Here is an 18,537-nt window from a genome sequence, read left to right on the forward strand (position 1 = left end):
ACTTCGCCCTTGAGATCGTTGCCAGATTTCCAGCGACTTGCCTCCTCGATCTTAACAAGGTACCATGTCTTCCATTAACTCGAGCTTTTCCTTTTCTATTTCTATGACTTCCCCTTTGCATGAGGAACACCTAGAGGGACCTTCTGTGGTCAGGTCTAGGTCCAGATCTAGGTCTAGGTCTAGGTCGAATCCCTCCAATAACTCATCTGATGATGGGACCCCTAGGCACGTTAGATTCCAACAAGCATTAGATAACAGTCCCTAGATTGGTATTGTAAGTAAAGTGAAACAGTCCATCTCCCAAATAAAGGAAAAGTACTTCATCCCACATGATTTCGAAGTCCTGATCCCCGTTCTTTTGATCGCATGCATACACCTCCCAAAGGTTTTTGTACTTTATCGATTGGCCATTTCGAGACCGGTCTGCGATTGCCTTTAGCTCCCCCTGTAGCTCGCATACTTAGGGGATTGAGATTAAATCCCATGCAGTTATCCCCCAATTCCATTAGCCACATTGTACTTTTTGTCATAATAATGCGAGCGTTTGATCTCGACCCCAGTTTTGATAATTTTTGGTCGATCTATTCTTTCACCACTTCCACTAGGTCGGCCAATAGGGGTTTTTTCTACCTCACCTTTTGTAGACAATGTAGGTATTTAGAGCCTCTTAATCCAACACCGGTCCTTGGAAGGATTGCTTCATCTTTGTTCGACCTCCACCTGGCCAAAAGTGGCCTTTTACTCTCAAATGGTCCGTAGAAAAACCTGAACCAGTTACTGAAGGAGAGGGTCTAGATGGGGATTTGATTAATAGTCTCGCCTCTAACCCATTTTTTCCAAAAAAGTTGCTGACTGAAGAGATTTTCTGTCTCGTGCGCCTATCTCGTGATTCACTACCCTCTCTACTAGTTTTCTTTTTTCTTCTTCTCTGCTAACTTTTTGAGGTCGTAATTTTGCAGAGACCAAAGTTATGTTAGGTCGCTTGACTCAGCATGCTCAAGCTCGCCAGGAGCGAGCTGCTCAGGCACAAGCTCAACAGTCCACTCCTACACAAGATCGGGCTCCACGTCGCACCACTCCTCAGCGACCCGATCCAGATACTTCAGCCACTCCAACAGCTGAGATGCAAAGGCCGGACACCCCAATTGACATCGGCAGCGAGGAGGTCCATCCTCACGACCTTCCTTCTCACCCAGTCCGAGGTGCTTCCCCCAGCATCGAGATGGTCGACTCGCAGGTTGAGGGCGAAGCTGCAGGTCCTAGCCGCCCTCGGAAGCGTAAGCACAGATCGCCTTCTAAGTCCAAGCATGGGAGGTCGCACTTTCATAGACGGTCCGAAGAGGAAGATGCTGCTGCTCGAGCTGCCGAGGATGAAAATTTGAAATGTTTAAAGGAGGTCGAGGAGTGGGAGTTGTCTGCCCTGGCCACTCATCGCACGAAGTCTCAAAAGTCGGCCGAACTGACTGGGGTCCGACTTGCACCCAACTGGAGGGTCTCCGACCACAGCACTATCCTGAATAGTGAGGCCGGGCAGGAATCTTACGAGATTTATAGGCACACCAACCTACCCTGCGACCAGGCTGCACTCCTCTCCTCCCCCTACCCTCGATTGGAGCAGTTTGGTGCCCACGCCCTGGCGCAGGTAATTGCTTCGACCTCCGTACTTACCTCAACTTTTTTACCCTTCTGACCCGATGTACCATCTCTGCAGGCCGGATCATTCATGCAATCGTTGTCACTCAAATGCACCGTCCTTCGCAAGCGTCGGTAGGACGCTCAAGAAAAATATCACGAGCTCCGAAATGACATCCAGGCGAAAGAGAAGGAATGGGGAGAGGAACGCCAACGCCTTGACAAGGTGAAGACAGGTCTCGAGGCGGAGGTCGCTCGACTGAGGGAGATCGTGGAATCCCATGGTGCTGAGGTCGCTAGGGCACGTGAAGAGGGCCAAAGGTTTGGCTTTTCTGCTGGTCAAGAAGCTGGTCTCATTCAGGGTCGTACAGAGGGTCGAGAGGAGTTCTTAAACTCTCCTGAGTTCGCTGCGCGATCTCGCGACCTCCGGTCGGAAGGAGCTCGGGATTTCTTGAAGACTCCGGTGTTCGATACTGCGGTCGAGATCAAAGCGAGTGTCTACATGGTGCAGGGCTTCAACAAGTGTAAGGCTCAAGCCAATAAATTGGAGGCATTTGCTGAAGGGTTCGATCAGAACAGGGTTAACCCCTTTGTAGATGAGAACTTCCAGCCATACCCTGTAGAGCCATGTCCTCAGATTGAAGGAACTGAGTTCGCAAGGTTAATGGATGATGTGGAGGCCATGGATGAATGAGCTTGACTACCTGACCTTGTGACCAGCTTTCTTGCAAATACTTTGAGAATTTTTTGTATAGACCCAGGGTTAGAGAAACAATCATATTTTGACTGCTCATGCATATCGATCATATATTTTGTAATGACTTTTTTGGAACTTTCGCCATGTTTATTGACTTCAACGATTCAATGCATGATAGCTTTTCTAGTTATTCAATGAATGTGTAAATGGTGCTCTTGAATGTTTGAATTAGACACCAGTGCAACGTTCTTCAAATCATGAAGATCCAATGCTGAGATGATCATCTGATCTTTTTTACTTCTGCAATTTCTTTCAAGTATTTCCGCAGGTTGCGTCTTTTTTAGATCGAGTGATCATTTACAGGTCCTACGATCTTTTCCAGAACGAACAATCTTTCGCAGATCCTGTGATCTTTTGCAGATTCTACGATCTTTTTCAGACCGAATGATCTTTTTCAGATCTTGTGTTCTTTTGCAGATTCTGCGATCTTTTTCAGATCGAATGATCTTTTTCAGATCTTGTGATCTTTTGCAGACTCTGCGATCTTTTTAGATCGAATGATCTTTTTCAGATCTTGTGATCTTTTGCAGACTACGATTTTTCCCAGATCGAATGATCTTTTTCAGATCCTGTAATCTTTTTCAGATTCTAGAATTAAACAAATGAGCCAAATGCTTAACAAGATAAATTGCGGAAAAAGAACATGATGATATTTATATATGCAAACGATCTTTTTCAGATACAATGTACATGACCTTTCATCAGTTTTGAACTAGACCTTTCTCAGGTACAAAAGCGATCTCTATTTACATGCAGATACATGACCTTTTACAGGTTCACAATTACGCATAAAATTTTTTCAAGTTTTGAACGTTCCATGGCCTTGGTAGATCTCGACCCTCCATATCCTGCAGGCGGTAGGTGCCTCTCCGTTTGATCTCCGTCACTTTATAGGATCGTTCCCAGCCTGGATCAAGCTTCCCCACGTGCTTTGATACCTCCACTTTCTTTAGAACGAGGTCTCCGACTTGGAATTGCCTGGGCCTCAATTTTTTGTTGTAACTTTTCATCATCAAGCCCTTATGATGTAGCATTTTTGCGTATGTGACCTCTCTTTTCTCTTCAATCACCTCCAAATACAACAAGCGCTCCTCATGATTGGTTGCAGGGTCATACATAGTCACTCGATGCGATTCCCCGCCTATCTCTGCAGGAATAAGAGCTTCAGTACTAAATACAAGGCAAAAAGGAGTTTCACCTGTTGAGGATCTAGGCGTAGTTCGGTATGCCCACAAAACTCCAGGTAATTCATCCAACTATGACCCTCTAGAACTTAATCTCGTTTTCAAATGCTGAAGGATGGTCCTGTTAACGACCTCGACCTGTCCATTTGACTACGGGTGTCCCACTGCAGTGAAGTTTTGCTGAATCTTTAGTTCTTTACACCAATTTGTGATTTTCTTCCCTTGAAATTGAGTGCCATTATCTGAAATCAAGATTCTAGGGACCCCGAATCGGCATATGATATTCTTCCATATGAATTCGATCATGTTCCCCTCTGTCACCTTAGCTACAGCTTCTGCTTCTACCCATTTAGAAATATACTCCACGGCTACTACCATGAATTTCTTCTGAGATCGCGTGGTGGGGAAAGGTCCTAAGATGTCTATTCCCCATTGATCGAAGGGACAAGCGATCTTAACTGGTTCCATGTGGGTCACAGGTGCATGAATCTGCACTGCAAATTTTTGACAGGCCTCGCATTTCTTGACCAATTCTTTCGTGTCTTTCACCAGGTCTCACGAGGCGCCTATCACACAGCGCGTCGTGTGGCTAGTAGTCCGCTGACTACGTCCGCCAATACCTCCGCTCGGCACAAATGCAGCGCGCCGAATATATCAGAGTCGGGAGGAACAAATCACAAAACAGTAAATTGCACACGCGGATTCAGAAAAGCAAATTGCATTGAACTGAAAATGCGTATACAATGATCAACGATGCTAGAGCAAGGGGTTCGCCTTGAGGGGGACTCCAACACGTCACTAAACCAAGCTTCTTGAACTCATTCCCCCCCTATAATAGGCTTAAAAAAATAAATCCTATTGTCTACACTAGACACTAGAAAAGCTGAAATTTGCAACTCAAGAGGCATAACGTCCCCTTGAGGAATCTAAACAACAGAAAGCAAATAACAAAGCAGTAACAAAGCAATAAAAGGCCTACACCTAGGACTCTAAGACTAGTTGGTTGTCCAGCGTCTGTTGATGAAGGCTGAGTGGTCGGCCATGTAGAACGGTTGAGTGGCCGAAGTGCGCGTCACGGGGCCTAGTGAATGGGCAGGCCGTGACATTCTCCCCCACCTGAGATAGCGACGTCCTCGGCGCTACGGAAGCATGGTACGCTTCGACAAGAGGTAGAAACGCCTTTAGGTTTGTCACTCGCTCCCAAGTGTTCTCCTCGCTGCTGCATCCCCTCCATTTCACCAAGTACTCGGTGTGGTCTTTCTTCGCGGTACTCGTCACTCGGTGATCTAGGATTACTTCAGCCACCTTCTCCTTCGTCTTCTTCAATTCGAGTTGTGGGCGGCTGGGTTGATTGCGGGTATCGTCTTCCTTGTCTGCTGAATACTTCTTCAATTGGCTGACATGGAAAACGTTGTGGATCTTCCACCACGGCGGCAACTCCACCTTGTACGCCACCGTCCCAATACGCCTAAGGACAGGCAAAGGACCAACATATTTCTGCATCAACCGAGGATCTCTCCACCCTGATGACTTTGACAATTTCGGATTCGGGACCTTCACCAGCACCAGGTCTCCCGCATTGAACTCAATGAAGCGGCGATTCTGATCTGCATACATCTTCAGCCGCTTCTGAGCTGTCTTCAGGCAACTTCTAACGATATCAACATTCTTCTTCCACTCCTGGGAGAAACTTCGAGTAAGAGGGGATCTCACACTTTGTGGGATGTCAAGAGTGTGAGGAAGGAGCGGCTGCTGCCCAGTAACGATTTCAAAAGCGCTCTTGTTGGTGGTGGAAGAGCTCTTTTGGACATTGAAATATAGCTGAGCGACATCCAAGAGCTTCACCCAATCCTTCTGCGTACCTCGCACAAAGTGCCGAAGGTAGTCCTCCAACATAGAATTAAAGCGTTCTGTCTGACCATCGGACTGTGGATGATAGCTCGAGCTCATGGAAGGTGTGGACCCGAGAAGTTTGAACAACTCGGTCCGGAAGACGCCAGTAAATCGGGAGTCACGATCACTGACAATATCTTTTGGCAGTCCCCAATGCTTGACGATGTGCTTGGAAAAGAGATGAGCTGTCCCTTCTGCTGTAACGTGTTTGGGTGCTGCGATAAATGTAGCATATTTTGATAAACGATCTACCACGACGATGATAGAGCCTAAGTTCTCGACCTTAGGTAATCCAGAGATGTAATCCATGGAGACGCTCTCCCATGGACGCTTTGGGATGGGAAGTGGTTGCAGCAGACCGGCCTTCTTCTGATGGTCTGCCTTGTCCTGCTGACAAATTAAACAAGTGCGGACATGCGTCTCGACATCGTCCCGCATCTGTGGCCAATGATAGGCCCTCCGCACCGAAGCAAACGTGCGGTCCTGTCCTTGGTGTCCCGCCCAAAGTGTGTCGTGGCATTCGGAAAGAAGTGATTTCCGTAGGTCCCCGCCTCTCGGAACGTATACGCGGTTTCCCTTGGTCATCAGCAATCCATCCTCGATCCAAAAGTGTCGAGCCTTGCCCTGCTCGACAAGCCGAATCAGGCAGGGATCTCTCGGTAGTAACTCCCGCACCTGATCCTTCGTAGAGATAGCAGCCGCGCTAGAAGAGAGCGCTGCTATCGACTCCAAGTTCGCCAAGTCCGCCCTGCGGCTCAAGGCGTCTGCTGACTGCTTCCTAAGCTCCACAAGCTTAGGTTGCGGCATTCTGTACGGTGCCCTAGCGGGCGGTCTCGTGCCAGGCACCAACTCGATCTCGTGATCCACTGCCCTCTTCGGTGGTAGCTTCCGAGGCAGCTCGTCTGGCATCACGTCTTTAGACTCCCCCAACAGTTCCTTACTACCGCCCGGGGTGGGCCCTGACACCTCTTCCATCTCTTCAAAACAAAGGGTACCCAAGTAGGAGATCTCATCCTGCTTGTGCCCCTTCTCAAACTGCATGGCCGACAAGTTCTTCCCTCCAGTACGTCCGGCCAAGGTAGGAATGACACACGGCTTCGCCCCCAACATCATCAGCGAATCGGCATGAGGTAAGATAGCAGTGCGTGTATCCCGTAGAAATTCAAGCCCAAGGATAAGCTTGAAGTCGTCCATTGCCACAACAGAAAGATTGGTCTTGCCCTCATAAGCACCAACCTTAATCAGCACAGACCTGGCTACACCGGCAATGGGTTGTGCAGCCGAGTTGATCGCCTTCACACGCCCAACTCCTTTCTCCAGCACGAGCCCGAGTCTCGCCACTTCGGCGCTCGCAAGGTAGTTGTGAGAGGCTCCAGTGTCGATCATGGCTCGAATCGGCTTGCCATGAATCTTCACATCAACGAACATCAACCCTTTCTTCCTAGGAATTCGGGGCTGAACATTTTCTTTTTTCTTCTCCGGCTGCTCCACAGTAAGAGCCGGGATGGTCTTTTTCGCAAGGGGTGGCACAACTCTCTTCGCCGCCACCGTAGAGAATGTGTTGCACCATTGGTTCACGGCCCCCAAGTTGTCCTCATCCTCCTCCGTGTCATTCTCACCACCTGCCTCTGCTTGTGGCTCCACACTCTTTGAGGACGACACCTTGTCGGTAAAGGTCGTTGCCAATGCATTCAACACCTGTCTCTTCGGGCAATCCCGATACATATGCGGACCATCGCAGATCAAACACCCTCTCCTCCTCTCGGGTGCTCCCTGCCTGTTCTCCTGGGCCTGTTACTGTTTGAACTGCCCTGTGAGCCATTCTGAGAGTGGGGCCTCTGGTCTCCCCCACCTCTGTTGAAGTTATTCCTGAACCATCTCGTCCCATTCGACTTCTCCCGCTCAGGACTAGGCGTCGCCTGCCTATCCTTTTGAGTCTCTAGGTTGAAATCGGCCAGGCGTTCGGCCGCTATAATAGCCGAACTCAAATCGGTCACTCGTTGCCTCTGCAACTCGTTTCTCGCCCACTGTTTCAAGCCTTCCATGAAAGTGAACAGCTTGTCTGCCTCCGACATGTCTCGGATGTTCAGCATCAGCGCTGAGAAAGCTTTGACATATTCCCGCACGGAACCTGTATGCTCAAGCTTTCGCAATGCCCTCCTGGCATTGTACTCCACATTCTCGGGGAAGAACTGCTCTCTAATCGCCTCCCGTAGAAGAGCCCACGTGTCGAGCTGTATTTGATGAGCCTGGATTTCCGCAAACTTGGTCCGCCACCACAGCTTTGCGTCACCAGTCAGGTACATGGTCGCAGTCGCAACCTTCCTTGCCTCGTCCTGCACGTCTGCCGCAAGGAAGTACTGTTCCATGTCGAAGAGGAAGTTCTCGACCTCCTTCGCATCACGCTCACCGCTATAGGCCTTCGGTTCTGGTATTCGAAGCCTAGCACCGGGGTCGTGAGCAACCATAGGCGTGCTACCCACTGCACGCTGGAGCAGTCCAATCTGAATGGACATCTGCTCCATGTCACGCCGCATATCGGCAATGCTGTCGTTTCCGAATACGCCAGCCATCTCCTGAATCACGTGCCGACACTCGTCCAACTCCGAATTCAGCACCGTGATCTCAGATTCTAGAGAAGAGACCTTCGTCTCCAATTCCACCAACCGGGAGTGTCCGTCCTCCGGGTTCTCAGCTCTCTCGCTGGTTGAAGCTGCGGCATGTCGCGGGCTTTCCGGATCTTGCCCCGATGCCCTCGCAGCAGTAGCGGTCCGCCTCGGCCCCATCGTGGCACGAGGCTCTGATACCACCTCTCACGAGGCGCCTATCACACAGCGCGTCGTGTGGCTAGTAGTCCGCTGACTACGTCCGCCAATACCTCCGCTCGGCACAAATGCAGCGCGCCGAATATATCAGAGTCGGGATGAACAAATCACAAAACAGTAAATTGCGCACGCGGATTCAGAAAACCAAATTGCATTGAACTGAAAATGCGTATACAATGATCAACGATGCTAGAGCAAGGGGTTCGCCTTGAGGGGGACTCCAACACGTCACTAAACCAAGCTTCTTGAACTCATTCCCCCCTATAATAGGCTTAAAAAAATAAATCCTATTGTCTACACTAGACACTAGAAAAGCTGAAATTTGCAACTCAAGAGGCATAACGTCCCCTTGAGGAATCTAAACAATAGAAAGCAAATAACAAAGTAGTAACAAAGCAATAAAAGGCCTACACCTAGGACTCTAAGACTAGTTGGTTGTCCAGCGTCTGTTGATGAAGGCTGAGTGGTCGGCCATGTAGAACGGTTGAGTGGCCGAAGTGCGCGTCACGGGGCCTAGTGAATGGGCAGCCCGTGACACCAGGGTTGGCCAAAAATACCCCTGTCTGATAATTTTTTGTGCTAATGACCTTCCCCCAGAGTGATTTCCACAACTCCCTTCATGAATCTCCCTCATCACGTATTCAGCTTTCTCCGGATCAAGACATTTCAACAATGGTCCTTCTATGGTCCTTTTGTATAACTGTTCATCAACCAACGTGAAACGAGCCACTCTTGCTTTAAATCTTCGTGCAGCAATGGGATCAGCCGGTAAAATTTCTTCTTTCAAGTATCGAACGATTTCATCCTTCCATGATGGCTTTTCGTTTACCACATTAACATCAACGCTTTCGGCGATCGTGGATGTTTCTTTAATCATCACGGTGATCTTGCGATCTCTGATTCCTGACAGAGTAGCCCCAAACTTCGATAGCGAATCGGCTCTGTCATTTTCATGTCGTGGAATTTGATGCACCTAGCATTTGTTAAATCTAGCCATTATGGATTTTGCTTTGGTATGGTATAATATCATGCTTTCTTCTTTGGTCTCGTAAGTGCCCTCTATCTGTAAAGCAACAAGCTGTGAATCTGTAAATACCTCCAAATCTTTTGCCCCCATTTCTAATGATAGTTCTAGTCCCATAATGAGAGCTTCATATTCAGCTTCATTGTTAGTGACAGGAAAAGATAATCGAGCAGCGACCTCGATCTCTATGTTTTCTAGACCCTGTATCAATATCCCAATTCCTCCGTTTCCCGCATTAGAGGACCCGTCAACATGCAGTATCCATTTTTCCAACTTGGGTTCAATTTCAAGCTCACCGACGAGCTCGACCATGAAGTCTGCCAATACTTGCCCCTTCAATGACGTTCGAGCTTGGTACTCAATATCAAATTCCCCCAGTTCTACTGCCCACTTCACAAGCCTACCCGAAGCTTCCGGTCTTGCTAATACATTACGGAGCGGATGATTAGTCAAGACAACTATGCGATGACCTTGGAAGTATGGCTGCAGTTTACGGGCCGTCACAATAAGTGCAAGTGCTAACTTCTCAATCTGTGCATACCGTTTCTCCGCCCCCTGGAACATCTTGCTCACATAATATATCGGACTTTACACCCCACCTTCTTCTCTAACCAAGGCTGAACTAACTGCATTCTCCGAAACAGCCAGGTACACATATAACACCTCATTTTCCTTTGGATTTGCAAGTAGCGGTGGTGAGCGCAAGTATGTTTTTAAGTCTTGAAATGCTTGTTCACACTCGTCAGTCCACTCAAAGTTCTTGGTTTTTCTCAACACTTTAAAGAAGGGTAGATTTCAATATGATGATTTAGAAATAAAACGACTGAGGGATGCAAGCTTACCGGTAAGTTTCTGGACCTCCTTGACGGTGGTCGGTGACTTTAGCTTTAGTATTGCCTCTATGTTCTCAGGGTTCATCTCAATTCCACGTTCACTGACTAGGTACCCCAAAAATTTTCCCCTTGTCACTCTGAAGGTGCATTTCATCGGATTCAACTTCATTCTGAACTTCCTGAGTGTCGCAAAGGTTTGTTCAAGACAAACTATATGATCATGCGACCTCGAGCTCTTCACCAGCATATCGTCAACATAAATCTCCATGGTTCTTCCAATCTGATCTTCAAACATCCTATTCACTAGCCGCTGGTAAGTGGCTCCTGCATTCTTCAGCCCAAAGGGCATCACCCTGTAGCAATATATTCCTCTGTCAGTCACAAATGAAGTCTTGCTCTGATCCTCTTCTGCCATGAAAATCTGATGGTAGCCCTGGTAAGCATCCATCATAGAGAATAACTCATATCCTGCGGTTGAATCCAGCAATGCATCAATTCGAGGAAATGGGTATGGATCCTTTGGGCACGCCTTGTTCAAATCCGTGAAGTCAATACAAACTCTCCATTTCCCTCCCGGCTTAGGAACTAGAACAACGTTGGACAACCAATCTGTATATTGGGCTTCGGTAATATACCCAACATTCAACAGCCTTTCCACTTCATCTTTGATCACCTGGTTTTTCTCCGTGCTGAAATTTATCTTTTTCTGTTGCACAGGTCGCATGGTAGGGTCTACATTTAGCCGGTGAACAATTACTTCCGGGGCTACACCCACAAAATCAGACAAACTCCATGCGAAGACATCAGCATTTTTTCTTAGCAACGATACCATCATTGTTTCCAACTGCTCGCCCAAATGCGATCCTATCCTGGTAATCTTAGAAGGATCTCCCTGGATCACCTCTACAATTTTATAGGCTTCAGCTGGCCGAATTCTTTTAGTTTTCTCTTCTGGTATCTGGTTCCCTCCCTCAATGACATCTAGTTTCCTCCTTCTGCGCTCTCACCCTTTTTCAGGGACAAGCTATAGCATTTACGAGCTTCTTCTTGGTCGCAGATCACCTCAGCAACTCCGGCTCCGGTTGGAAATTTCACTTTCAAGTGATACGTAGATACTACCGCTCGGAAAGCATTCAACCGAAGTCTCCCTAGGATTACATTATATGCAAACGGTGTGTCCACTACTAGAAATCTGATCATCAGCGTCTTTTTTCGAGGTTCTTCTCCCATAGACACGGGAAGATTAAGGGTTCCCAATGGCACTATCTCAGTACCACCAAACCCAACTAGCGGGGTTCTTACAAGTTCTAACTCGGCATTTTCTAACCCCATCTTGACAAGAACATCCCGGAGGATGATATCTGCTGAGCTTCCATTATCAATCAAAACTTTCCGGACAGTAAAGTTGGCTATATCAAGCCTGATTACCATAGGGTCGTTTTGCGACCCTGCTCTTCCTGCTATATCCTTGTTCCCAAACGTGATTTCTTCCTCTGGCTCAATATTTGCAATCAGTTGATCACGTTGAACATTTCTATTCTGTCGCTTTCTAGACCTCCCAGAATCGCCCCCTTCTGGCCCTCCTGCAATAGTATAGATTATGCCTTTCACAGGCGCATTATTCCCCAGATTAGCTTCTTTTTGCACTCCTTTCCCTTTATCTTGTCCCCTCTCACGACTCCTGGATCTGCTGCTACGAGCAACAGTTTCCTCAGCACGACATTTTAACACTAGTTCTTTAAAATACCCCTGCCTCATCAGCCTCTCAATCTCGTCTTTCAATTGATAACACTCCTCTGTGTCATGCCCACGCTCGCGGTGAAATTTACAATACTTACTCAAAAAATTTTTAGCTAGCAGTGAATCTCGTATGGCGGGGCCATTTTAACATATCCGATTTCTCCACAGTCAACAGCGCCTTTGTCCGCGTAGTGTTCAAGGGCGTATACCGGTGGTATTTTGGTCGGTAGGGAGGTTCGCGAGTACGATCAGTGTTTTGCTTCAGATCTTTCCCAGATTCGTGGTCGCGGGTCCTTCCAGCACCTAACCACTCCCCATCCTTCATAGCATTCATTTCTTCTTCATTAATATATTTTTGAGCCAAACGCATCAATTGTTCGACATTGGTGGGCGGATCTCTTGCTAGAGCAGAAGTAAAGGGCCTCTTTTTTAATCCGTGAATAAGAATGCTTACCATCATATCAATCCTTAGATCTTGCACCTCCAAAGTTTCATTGTTAAATCTCCCCATGAAATTTTTTAAGGTCTCATTATCCCTCTACCGGATTGTAAATAGGTACGTCGCCGATCTCTTTTATTTTCTTTTGCTTGCAAAATGAAAAATGAATTTTTGTACCAACTGTTCATGTGATTCAATGCTACCCGCCGGCAAACTTGTAAACCACTCTTGCGCCTTCCCCGTTAAGGTTGTCACAAATAGTTTTGCTTTAATAGAGTCCGTTTGTCTATAAAGATTCATCACTAAATCTAACGCGGACACATGTTCTTGCGGGTCCTTCAAACCGTCATATTTTGGTAAATCTGGCATTTTAAAAGTTGCGTTTACAACTTCACTCAGAATCCTATTACAGAACGGTGAGTGCTTGTTCTGAGTGACTCATTCTCCCCTCCGCTATAATTCATCAATCTGTTTCCCCAGCAGATGGATCTGCCTACCTACACTATCAACATCCGCTCTCGAGATCGCGGGTTCTCGTCTCCGCCATCCAATTTGTGAACTAGACCCTACTTCAGAAGGGGCGATCGCGCGCCTCCTTTCGGGAGCTCTCCTACTCATTCCTTCAGAAACCCGCTCGGTTTTTCTTTCACGTACTACCCTTCGTCTGGTCGTTTCATTCTCAACAGGTTGTGTTCTTCTTTCGTATACCAAGATGGCATTCCTACTAGCCTCCTCCATCATTCGTTGTAATTCTCCTTGTGTAAGCTGGACTATCATTTCATTCCCCGCCCTCAGGGTCTCCTCAATAGCCCGCCTACCACCTTCCGATCTTTCCATGTTTTAGGGTTTATGTTTTATCTCCAAAATCGTTCCCACAGACGGCGCCAAACTGATCCGCCTCAATCACGTTTGACCTTGATCAATGATCTCGACCTTCCACATCACCGATTTGGATCTGTTATCTGGAAACAAAACACAAAGCTAGTCGGGATCTTCCCGACGACGATACTCCGATGCCTAAGTCAGATGATGAGATCGAAGGTGAAATTCGGCGATCTAAAATATAAGTGTAGAGAAACAGTGTACCTTCTCTCAGTGTGGACTTAGAGTATTTATAGGCGTTTGAAGATGGGACCCTCCTGTGGACAGGTGTCGGTTTCATGTACACCCATGCAATGACTCAGCTATTTCTCCCATGGACACCTGTCCAATGAATAATATGGGTTGGACTCAGGTCTATGGGGCCCGATTTGAGACGTCATCAAGCCACAATGTGCCACATGCGATCCTGCGACCTCACCCTACGACCTTGTTTATGTTCTTTTTCTATGTCGACCTACGACCTTCTACGCGACCAACCAACAAAGCCTTGTTTTAATCACTTTTTCCTTGTGACATCCTTATCAATCTAGGTTTTAAAGCATTATTATGGATGTCCACTTTTAATTACTAGTGAATTTAATTATAATTTTTAATTTAAAAAATAAAAATATCAATGTAGAAGAGTATCACAGAGAATCCCCACAGCAAGAGGCAATATCCAAAGCCATGACAGTAACAGCAGATGTAGGGATATCAGTGTCACCCACAGCGAGTAGCAATTTGAGCTAAGCAATGAGCAATAGCGTTCCCAGAATGCCTTACAACACTAAACAAATAGAAACTTAAACGAGAAGCTAAACTCAAGATGTCAAACACTAGCTGGCCAATTGGAGAACAATCCCTTTCGCTAGCACGGAGCTTACAAATTAAGCTTGAGAAGTCCCCTTCAAGTTGGATGGATGGCCTCCCTCTTCGAATTGCAAATTGAATCGCGTCCCTGGCTGCTTACGCTTCAGCCAACTCGCCATCCCCGCCCGAGCCACACGCTAAGACAGCCAGCCCAGACACCTGCCTAACGCATCCCGCGCCGCTACCCCAACACCCAACTCCTTCTCCTACTGAAAAGTAGCCCCGTCAAAATTAACTTTGATGTAGTGTGATGGAGGTGCCTGCCAGTGAGCGGGAGTATCAGAGGAAATCTGGCCCTATGACGCAGTAGATTGGGAGAAAAAGGAGGCTAGAAAGTTGGAAACGAAACAAGGAACCTAATTTGGGGCTAAGCTCTCACCCTCCATTAAGTGACTATTTCTCACCAAATAGCCCAACAAAAACAAAAAACGAGAGCCAAATCCCCTGCTTCCAAATGGCGAGAAACATATTGCAACCAAGGGAGAACGCCCTGACCAAAATTGAGAGGGAGCCTCGTATGAAAAGGAGAGAGAAAACATACATGTCGAGCAAAAGGGTAGAAAGCTAACACGTGCATAACATCCTCCCTTTCCTCCTGAAAGACTGAGCAAACCTCTTGTACACCTGGGATCTTGCGACTAAGATTCAAACTCGTTGGCAGCCATTCAAATAAGAACGCCAAATGAATGTCTTCACTTTATTAAGGAGTTTGAGCTGCCACACTTTGTGCCACCAAGACATTTCCTCCTCCTTGAGGGAGCTAGACAAGGCCGACTGTTTATGCTCTATAAATCTGTGGCCACAGTTATTGGTTGAATAGGAAAAGAGATTCCTATGTCGAGCAATTTGGCGTAAAGCGATCTGACCAAGATGGGAGCCGACACCAAATTCCATGCCCTAAACTAAGGCCGAAAAACGGTAGATGGAAGGACCATACCCATATGGATTCGATAGCCTAAACGTTCACATGGATATTCGCCTAGTCTCTAGTGCCATTGACCATTGCTAGATGGTCACCCATGGTGACCTGTTTTCTTGATGAAGGGATGATCGAAATTACTAACTAAATTGATTTAATTAATCATAGTGTCTGACACTAGTCCAAGTCTAGCTGACAGATGATCCTAAAGAGTCACACACAAATCACTGAGAAGGGACGATCAATTAATTGGAAATTTATTCCATAAGTAATTGGATTACTTATAAACGAGAGATATCCATTGGATGGAGGAGCCCAAGGATAAATTGATAGGATTATATATATTGGGCTTACCCTTATTATTTAATAAGTTGGACTTATTAATTAATAAAGACTTATTGGGCTCATGTATTTAATTCGATTAAATATATGATAAGCTTAATTAAGTGTATTTTAATTAAATTGAATTTAATTAAAATTAGTTGGCCCTTGTATTTTATCCTAATAAAATCAGCCAAACACCCCCTAAATTAAGTACATTGGATAATTGTAGGGAAGGAAATAATTGACTAGTAATTCTCACTTTTGGAAAGTGCTATGTTGGTCATTTTTTATTTAGAATAAAGAATATATTGCCTTATGGATAATGAAATAAATCTAGACAAATTCTAGTACATCTATACAAGGTATATATACATAATCTAATTAGTTATTTGAAGTAATTAATTATTACACAACATATCCTCCTACCCTAGAACAACTCCAATCGCCCCCCCCCCCCCACTTTCTCTCAAAACATTCTTGGTGTGTTTTCTCCCTTATTCTCTTCTCTTCTAGCAAAGGGAATTAAGGGATCCCTATTTTCCGGTGTGTTGTGGACGTGTCTTTAAAGGACTTCTAGGTTGGAGTCTCGCATGCATAATCAACAAAAGGAGGTTCGAAGGAAATCAAACAAGAGGTAATCTTTGATTTATATTTCTTGCACTGCTCGATTTTAATTTCATCAAAAGCCCCATTGTTTTATTGTTTATTAATTAACTACATCGAATGCCCCGTGTTAGAATAGGTGATCAAAAAGCCAATTGGATTGGTGATTTTAGAACCATTTAGCACTCTTTATGAATGTGATATTATTTTGATGAATGTAGTAAGCATTCATTTGTGGAACCATGTATTTGTTGTGCTTACTATTTAAATTGAACGGTGTTTTAACGTCACAACAAATGCCCACAGATCAATTGAATAACCAATGTTGTTGGATATGAATTGCATGGCAGCTATGAAACCAACTTTTGAGGGTTGGTCTGAAACGTTCCAAATTGAGGACCTCGAGACTAGGCATCGAGAGTTCTATAGAGACTTGCACTAAGTATTATATTCATTAGATGAGTACCGTGTTTCTTTGGCGACAAACATGGGAAGTGTATGCAATTTTAGTGGATTAGTTGACAAGGTTGTTAAGTGATTGAACTGACTCACGGGAATCGTTATATGGAAGTCTTGGAGGCTTGGTCTATATGACTTCAATTCCCAGCTCCGAAGATACAGGATTAGTCCTTGGACTTGAGGATTCATAGCAATCGCATGCATATGATAGCTATAGTTTGGATATGGCAAGAGATGACTGTGTCGTCGATGTGGTCATTATAGGTCTTTTCCAGTGTAGTCCGAGTATGTAGTGAGGACGGTGGATTGCAAGATAGAATTCGTCCCCTATCAGTATATGATGGATATATCTCCTATGCGCTCTGAGATGGTTGAGATTCTCTAAGTCTATGGCCATAGCGATTGGTTGAATAGGACATGGTTTCTTTTGTCGATCAATAGAGTAAATGCATCTCAAGTATTCAGCATAGTTGTCTGGTCCAGGATGGGAACCGACACCCAATTTTATGCCCTAGACTAAGGCCGGGAGATGGTTGACGGAAGGACCATACTTGTATGGAACTCGAGAGCCTAAATGTTCACGCCAACATTCACCTAGTCTCTAGTACCATGGACCGTTGCTAGACGGCCACCCATGGTGACGAGTGTTTTCGAATAATGGTTATTTAAAAATAATTAACTAAATTAGATTTAATTAATTATTTATGTTGGACACAATACCCAAATCTAGCTTAGGGTGAACCTAAATAGTCACGCACAAGTCATTATGGAATTGGTGGAATTAATTTAGAATTAATTCTACAAGAAACGAATTAATTTAATTGGATTGAATTAATTCAAGGAGAATATATAAATGATTGGATCATTTATTTAATAACTCATTTGATGAATGGCTCAAGAATTAATTAATTGGACTTAACACCTTTAAATTAATTGAATTAATTTATTAAGTTTAGCTTAATTAATTGATTGGATCAATTAATTAGTATTTGGACTTCAATTTATTTAATCGGATTAACTAAATCTTTGAAATTTGTTCGATAAAATTAATTTAATTAATTATTGTCCAATGGACTTTGATTGGACTTGATTTAATTTGATTAAATGAAGCTCGGTGAATACTTGAAGTCCAAGCCTATTTAAGGGAGGTTGGAGCAAGTTAAGAAGGAGTTGAAACTCCTCATCATGATGAACATGATGGAGCGGTTATTTCATCATGGTTGGAGGTTATATGCATATGTGTGTGCGTTGTGCCCGTGGAGGCAAACTTGATAGTTATCGAATTTTGAATCAATTGTATGTAATATACAAAACTACACACATATCCAACATAACCATAACAGAAGCCATGAAATTTGCTCTCTTTTCTCTACAAAAAAGTTCTCCTTTTTGTTCTATATTTTATTGCTTTCAAGTTAGAACATAAAACAATCCAAAAGCACTAAACATTAGTGTTAGTTTGGAGTTGTTTTTCTTCTTATTCTTTGTTCTATCTAGCAATAGAAAAAGAATTATATCTATTCCTTAGCGTGGTGTGGAAAAATTAGAGGGGTTCTAGTTTGGATCCTGAAGTGAACGGGAGAACGTAAAGGAACAACGCACATTGCTGATCAACTACAAAAACAAAAAGGTAAAGTTTCATGTTTTGTTTCTATGCTTTTTGTTTTATTCTCTAGCCACTTGTCTAGCATGTTTATACACTTATTATTATACTTTTGACAAACACCAAACGCTTACCAACATCCGGCTCCGTTGCCTTTCACTTCTAAGGTTGAAGCCTCTCTTACCAATACTGACGGTACAGACTTTTCAATTGTTGCCTCGTACTAGACCAACATGTTTATCAACTCATGAAGATCTTTGTCAAGTCCATTCATGTTATATTTCACGATAAACAAGTCAAAGGAGGGAGGAAGAGACTGAAGAATCACGTCAATGTACGTCTCTTTTTCAAGATCAGCCTTGAAGTCCTTAAGTTTCTCCACAAGGGATAGCATCTTAACCCCATGCTCCTATACAGAAGCCTCTTCAATCACCTTGGCACCAAAAAATACTTTTGTCACAGCATATTCAATATGCCGGTCCGATAATCGCATAAATTTGGCTCATGCGGAGCATTATCGATTGGATATCATCATGGCTATCATACTATTTCTGGATGTCATTGGTCATTG

At 45.0% G+C, this 18,537-nt stretch overlaps 1 protein-coding gene across 1 annotated transcript; it reads right to left on the reverse strand.

Moving 5' to 3' along the window:
• Nucleotides 1-11,129: 11,129 nt before the first annotated feature.
• LOC148784369 (uncharacterized) lies at nt 11,130-11,906 on the reverse strand. Its single transcript, XM_088876806.1, has one exon. It carries the CDS (start codon nt 11,904-11,906, stop codon nt 11,130-11,132), a length of 777 nt encoding a protein of 258 aa, XP_088732932.1.
• Between the last annotated feature and the right edge of the window lie 6,631 nt (nt 11,907-18,537).

This window comes from Sesamum indicum, linkage group LG13 (assembly GCF_026168435.1).
Source record: "Sesamum indicum cultivar Baizhima isolate 11 linkage group LG13, ASM2616843v1, whole genome shotgun sequence".
NCBI classification, from domain to species: domain Eukaryota; kingdom Viridiplantae; phylum Streptophyta; class Magnoliopsida; order Lamiales; family Pedaliaceae; genus Sesamum; species Sesamum indicum.